The sequence below is a fragment of the Nannospalax galili genome, unplaced genomic scaffold (genome assembly GCF_000622305.1).
Source record: "Nannospalax galili isolate Female #2095 unplaced genomic scaffold, S.galili_v1.0 scaffold681, whole genome shotgun sequence".
Taxonomy (NCBI): Eukaryota; Metazoa; Chordata; class Mammalia; order Rodentia; family Spalacidae; genus Nannospalax; species Nannospalax galili.
Genome location: NW_008345052.1, coordinates 105121 through 112559, shown reverse-complemented (window position 1 = coordinate 112559; position 7439 = coordinate 105121). Strand labels below are relative to the sequence as shown.

Genomic DNA, 7439 nt, shown 5'->3' with positions numbered 1-7439 from the left:
TTCAACTGTCAGACATGATTTGAAAAAAAAAAAGACCACAAAATTTCTTAAAATAGATTATAATACAGGAAATGTTTCATGAAACTACTAAGATGCTAGCCAGTGTTACGGCTAATATTAAAACTGAACATTCTATTTAAGTGGTATTCACACTAGTTCTACACACAGTGAACAATACAATCACAATAATCAGCCTCAAGCTAGCAACGGAGGTGTAAGGTCCATAAGAACTTCTTCAATAGGCAAAACACTATGGTACAATCAAAGCATTGAGGGAGGGGAGAAATCCTTTTAGTAGTATAAAAGTTGTTCAGTGTTGTTTCTACTGTAAAGCTTATCTACAATTCAAAATGAAAACGCAGTTGTATAGGTAACAGTGATCAGTGACTACAGTGTAGATAGTTCATCTAATGTGGCTGACAAACATCAGTATAACAGATTATGACTTAGTATTTATTACACAGTCATGATCAAAAGCAGAGCTCAAAACAAAGATATATACCCCACATCGGCACCCCATCATCATGTTTACCACATTTAGGGTTGACATACTATGTCTCAACTTATTTAACATTCTGAAATATAAACGCTGAATTTCTGCAATTTTTATACAATAGAGTTTAATGGTATTTAGATCCCCTCCCCCTATCCATGCCTCCTTTGCCCAATTTAATGTACTCTCATATAATGCATAATGCTCTTGCAAAGGACCTAGGTTTGATTCCCAATACGGATGTCGGGTGGCTCACAACTGCCTGGGACTCCAGCCCCAAGGGATTCAACACCTCTGGCCTCTGTGGACACCTGCATTCACATACACACACCACACACACAGACATACACACATATCATCATCTTTCTTGCTTTCTCCTGATTGAATACCAACAAACACAAGTCTACTTCATCCCATAACCCTAAATCACCCTATTCTACCTGTGGCCAGTCTCTCCAGATGGACACATCACCCCAGCCAGGCACATCACCTGTCAGTCTCAATGGCTCAGCCAGGGAATCCAGGGAATGGGTGGATGCATTGCAGTGCACCTGACTTCTGCATCTAGGCTCACTGAAGCGCACGGGTGTCTTCCCCAATGCTCTAAACACTTCTGACACATCAGCTCCACCTTAGGCATGTCTTTAACCATTTTTCTTTTAGCCTTCAGTTGTAAGATTGGAAGCATGTTTGTATACTTATTGTGTGATTGCTTAAATTCATTCATTTCTCTTACCTGCCTAATTAAATTATAAATCCTTGAGGACAAGGATTAGGTCTAAAATTTTTCTATATTACCAATAACATTTAATACAATCAACCCACAACAAATGTTCAATGTAAAAGGAACGAATGAAAAACTGAGACAACTTAACAAGATCATCACAAGGGATGGTATTCTGATAGGGAAGTGGAATCTACCCTTTCTCTCATCCTGGACTCCTCCCATAGACACTGGGTTCCCAGGTTCATGGTAGAGCAGAGTACAGTGCTTGCTGTCCCTGATGGTTAGGTCTACCTGCCCTTTAGGACACAGTGCTGTGCCCTCTTTTCTGTACACATTCACACAAAGGTGAATTGTGTGTACAGCCTCACTATTTAAATTCCACCTATATATGCAGATGCTTCCTAATCTGGATTCTGACCTGGCCTCTTACAGCTAACTGTCTGCTAAGCAATCTCCTTCACAAGCATCCCTAATTTTGCAGGTCTATAAAAATGTCTGATTCCCCTGCCCTGGTCCCAAATCTTCTCTTCCCCTTGTCTCAATACTGGGAAATAAAATCATTTCTTGTCAAAAAAAAGTACTCTCATATATAATACAGCCAATAGAGTCTGATTTTGTCCCTAAATGTCTTTCAGTGCGGGTCTATCCACTGGGCCCACCAAGAATCCCATCCCTGAAAGGCACTGTTTCTCCCTCTCCTAGCAGCTATCAGTTGCCAAAAGTTCCTTGGGTTGGGTTGGGATTTCTTACCCACTTTCCCATTTCTATGCTGGGATTTTGTCTGTTTTGAGCTTGCATAGGACTTGTGCTTGCTGTCACCATTGCTAACACACAGCTTCTTAAGAGAGTGTGATCCCCATGGTTCTGAAAAGCCCAATCTTAGAAGTAAACTGAGTGTTCTTCAGAGACCACATGCTCATCACACAGCAGGCACAGTGTGATGCTAATGTATCAGAGTTCTAGCCATCTATACACTCGTCCTTTCTTTCCCCTCCTTCCTACCTTCATACGGTGTCCAAAAAGCCAGTGGGAGGGCGTGGATGGGAACTCTTGGAGGACTTTAAGCAGCCACTGCCTACATAGGTAGAACTGTACTACTTTGAACAGTAACAGAAGTAGAATGAGCAGGAAGACCAGTTGAAGAATTCCAGAGATGCCATGAAGATTTCTGGTCAAGCCCAGCACAGAGAAACTCATAGTTCAGTGACTTCTGGATCACCAAGTGTCACACAACCCCCTGAACACACACATTTAAATCCTGAGGTTGCTCCACCTACTTGTGGGAGGGAGAATGATGAGCACAGAGATTGACCTCAGAGTCCAGAGTTGATTAACCTGCAACCTTGGAAACACTGAGATCAAAGCTCTATCAGCAGAGTTTGGTAATGGCAATGTATACACCCACTTTCCCTTCTCCATGTTACTCACAAATACATATTGAGAACATGCACATATTACATGCTATATAATTTTCTGGTTGGTGGTACAAGGCTACAAAAACATGTATTTACCCATATGTTGTTCTACTTTGCCAAATGTTTAACAGGCATAGCTGGTTATATTTTTGTCATGAGTTCAAGGAGAAAAATTATATCAAGAAATAATTGATATGTTCTGGTGAATTTAGTCACCAAGAGGCTGAATTTGCATAGTGATCCTTAACTTTAAATGCCTTGGTTTTTTCTTACATTTTCCCTCATGCTTGTCTTAACCACTTTCCAGTTAAAATCCAGGGTAATGTGCACCTGGATTCAGGAGGCTAAAGGGCCAGGTCAACCTCAGTACATATGTAGCCAGAAATGTTTTCTGTGCCTTGGTTTTTTTGTTTTGTTTTGCTTTGCTTTGTTTTGTTTTGTTTAAAAGTTGTAGGATAAGACTACATTTCCACCCACTGTGCCCATGCCCATGCTTTGGGACCATTTTTAGTCCTGTTCTCCAAGAGCTCAGGCCTTCTCTAATAGCTAGTAAGAACCAGCTAATTCTATTCCCATCAGCTCTTGTTGGGCCTTGGCCTGTCCTGCTGAGGTTGCTGGAGAGTGCCTGACTAACTGGGGTGAGTTACCCAAATCCTACCACACCCATCCTCCTGGTTTGGGACCATCTCTAATCTCCTTGCACTGCTCCAGAGTTCAAGTCTTCTCTGCTAGCTAGTAAGAACCAGGCCATCCTGTTTCCATCAGCTCTCCTTGGGCCTTGACCCTGATCCGCTGAGGCTGCCAGAGACCAAATGACTAGCAGGGAGAGATAGCCAGATCCTGTAGTGCAGGGTCACCATTCCCCTGCTTTGTGACCAGCCCCAGTTGACTGACTCCAGGGTTCACATTTTTCTTCCTTAGCAGATAAACCCATCTGATACCCATCACTTCGACTTGGGCCTAGGCTCTTTGACCTCCCAAAGAGCTCCTGACTAGCCTGCCTGGATCTATTCAGTCACTCCAATAAAAATATCCAGGTAAAAAAAAATGAAAAGAGAAGACCTGAAGCCCAGACCAAGGAAATATTCAAAAAAAGCAGCCAAGCTTTTATTTATATCAGCAATATAAATAGAATCAAACTACAACTCAACGAAGGCAGACAAGTTTCATACTAGAAACTCAAGCAATAAAAGATGTCCACATGCCCAGACCACAACAAAAAATTACAAATAATATGAAAAACCAAAATAATATGTTCCACCAAATCCCATCATTGTTCTACAATGAGAACTGACTATAGGAACCCATAACAGATGATTTAAAAGAACAATCAGAAACATGATCAAAGAATTCAACATTTTTAAAAAACACACAACTCAAAGAACTCAAATATGAAAGGGATAAACTTCTGACATAAACTCAAAAAATACAAATATATGAATGAATGAAATGACAAAGATGACAATTCAGAATTAAAGTGAATTCATAAGAGAGATAAAAATATTGTAGGAAACTCAGGCTGAAATGAAGATGGAACTCGAAAACTCAATAAATGAATTTGAAATGGCAGGAAAAAGCCTCACCAACAGAATGAACAAAATGGAAAATGAAATACCAAAACTGGACAACAAAGTTGAAGAATCGGACTGCTCAAGCAAAGACTAGGAAAAAAAATCGAACACAGAAATGGAAAATGCAGACACTATAAAAAGACCAGGTTTAGGCATCATGGGCATAGATGAAGAAGAAAACTCCCAGGACATTAACATTTACCAGATCTTCAATATGATTATAGAAAAAAAATCTCTAAATTAAGGAAAGACATACCCACATAAATGTAAAAAACACAGAGGACACCAAATAGGACCAGAACAGAAACTCACTCCCTATGACATATCAGAGTAAAAACACTAAATGTACAGAACAAAAAGAAAATGCTGAAAGCTTCAAGAGAAAAACAACAACTCACATATAGAGGAAAACCCACCATTATTACAGTTGACTTTTCAATGCAAACTATAAAAGCCAGAAGAGCCCGGAGCAAAGTATTACAAGTTCTAAATGATCATAGATGCTAACTCAGAATACTGTACCCAGTTAAACTGTCTATCATAGTCAAGGGGGAAAGAAAAACCTTCCAAGTCCACAAAACCAGTCTTACAGAGAATACTTGAATCCATACAAAAGACTGAAGAAAGGAATGACCAATATATAAGTCAATTGGACAAAGAATAAACAGAGAGACATCTGAATTAAATTATATCATACATCAAATGGACCTAACAGACAGCTACAGAATATTCCATCCAAGCACCAAAGAATATACATTCTACTCAGAAGCCCACTGGAAGTTTCTCTAAAATTGACCACACACTGTGGCACAAAATAAACCTTACCAAATACAAAAAAATTGAAATACCACATATTCTATCAGACTACAAACAATAAAGCTTAAAAATCAACAGCAAAAGAAGCTCTAGTTACTATACAAACTCATAAAGTTTAAACAACACACTCATAAATGATGAATGGTCAAAGAAGAAATCAAGAAAAATATGTAAGTATTCCTGGAACTAAATAAAAATGAAAATACAACAGAACAAATCTGGAACACATTAAAAACAGTCCTAAGAGGGAAGTTTATAGCCCTAAGTGCCTACATTAAACAATCAGAAAGAGCACAAATAAATGACTTAATGATACAACTCAAGAATCTGGAATGAAAAGAATAATCCAAACTAAGCAGATGGGAAGAAATAACAAAAAATCAAAGCAGAAATTACTGAAATAGAAACAAAACAACGCAAAGAATTAATGATTCTAAGAACTGGTCCTTTCAAAAGATAAACAAGATAGGCAGACACTTAGCCCAGTTAACCAAAAGAAAGAAAGAGCAAATCCAAACCAACAAAATCAGAGAAGAAAGGAAAATCATCAGAACAGATACCAAAAAAATCCAGAACATTATAAAGGAATACTTTAAATATTTACATGCTAGTAATGGGAGAGATCACTCAGAGGTTAAGAACACGAACTGTTCTTGCAGAGGACCCAGGTTCTATTCCCAGCACCCACATGGCAGCTAATAATCATCAATACCTACAGTTCCAGGAGAATCTGACAACCTCTTCTGACCTTCAAGGGCATTGCACAATATAGATACACTTACACACATGCAAGAAATACACTCATACACAGAAAGTAAAAATAAATAAAATAAAAACCTATACTCTATAAAATTTGAAAACCTAAAAGAAATGGATGAATTTCTAAATTCATGGAAACCACCAAAGCTAAACCAAGAAGGAATCAACATATAAACCGATCCATAACAAATAAGGAAATTGAAACAGTAATACAAATCCTCCCCACTATAAAATGCCTTGGCCCAGATTGATTCACAGACCTTCAAAGAAAAACTACAACCAATATTACTTAAATTATTCAAAGAGACAGAAACAGATGGAGAAATTCCAAGCTCTTCCTATGACACCAGTATTACCTAATTATCTAATACCAAAAATGGGAAAAAAGATCTTCCACCATGATCAAGTTGGTTTTATTCCAGAGATGCAGGAAAGGTTCAATATATGGAAGTCAATTAATGTAATAAATCATTTTAATGGACTTAAAGGCAAAAATCACATCTCTAAAACTCTAATTGGAGAAAAACAACCCTTCCCATTTAAATCAGAAACAAGACAAGACTACCCACTACTCCTACTCCTTTTTTTCCTTTTTAATATAGGGCTTGAAACTCTTGCTAGAACAATAAGATGAGAGAAGGAAATTAAAGGAGTACCAATTGGAAAAAAATATGTCAAATTATTCCATAAGAGAGCCCAAAAATTTCAACAGGAAATTTCTAGAAATGATTAACATGTTCAGCAAAGTGGCAAGTTACACAATCAACTTAGAAAACTCAGTAGCCTTTCTATAGACCAATAATAAGTAATCAGAGGAAGAGTTTGTGAAAATGCTCCTATTCACAATAGCCTCCAAAAAAATCTAGGAATAAACCTAATAAAGGATATTAAAGATCTCTATAATGAAAATTTTAAATCTTTTAAAAAAGAAATTGAGGAAGACACAAGGAAATGGGAAGACCTACCATGCTTATGCATTGGTAGAATTAACATTGTGAAAATGATCACCCTAAAAAAGCAATTTATAGACTCAATGCAATCCCAATAAAAATCCCCATGGCATTCTTCATAGAATTAGAAAAAACTATCCTAAAATTTATATGGACTCACAAAAGACCCCAGGTAGCCAAAGCAATCTTGAGCACCAAGTGAAATGCTGGGGGGGTTATCATACCAGATTACAAATTATTTTGCAGAGCTATAGTTGTAAAAACAGCATGGTATTGGCATAAAAACACACATATGGATCAATAGAACAAAGTAGAAGACTCAAACATGAGTGCACAAAGTTTCAACTACCTGATATTTGACAAAGGTGTTAAGAACTCACACTGAAGGAAAGACAGCATCTTCAACAAATGGTGCCAACAAAACTGGATCTCTACCTGCAGAAGAATGAAATTAGAACTTTATCTATCACCTTGCAAAAACTCAACTCCAAATGGATCAGAACCATCAATGTGAAACCTGAAACTCTGAAAATATTAGAAAAATATAATGAATAAAATATTTCTGAAAAAGAATTTGTCAAAATGGGGCTGGCAAGATGACTCAATGAGTAAAAGTGTGACAGCATACACACACACACACACGCACGCACGCACACATGCACGCACGCACCCACGAGCACATGCATACACACAACAAATGTTTTTTTA

The 7439-nt window shown here is 37.7% G+C and overlaps 1 protein-coding gene across 2 annotated transcripts in view; it reads right to left on the bottom strand.

The window, feature by feature from the left end:
* Nucleotides 1-2439, bottom strand: part of LOC103740657 (cytochrome P450 4A14-like) — a 13489-nt gene extending 11050 nt beyond the window's left edge. For both annotated transcript variants that reach the window (XM_008841326.2, XM_029567460.1), the window contains exon 1: nt 2223-2439. In XM_008841326.2, coding sequence (XP_008839548.1) covers nt 2223-2417 — 195 coding nt within the window. In that variant the 5' untranslated portion in view covers nt 2418-2439. The remainder of the gene's footprint in view (nt 1-2222) is intronic.
* Between the last annotated feature and the right edge of the window lie 5000 nt (nt 2440-7439).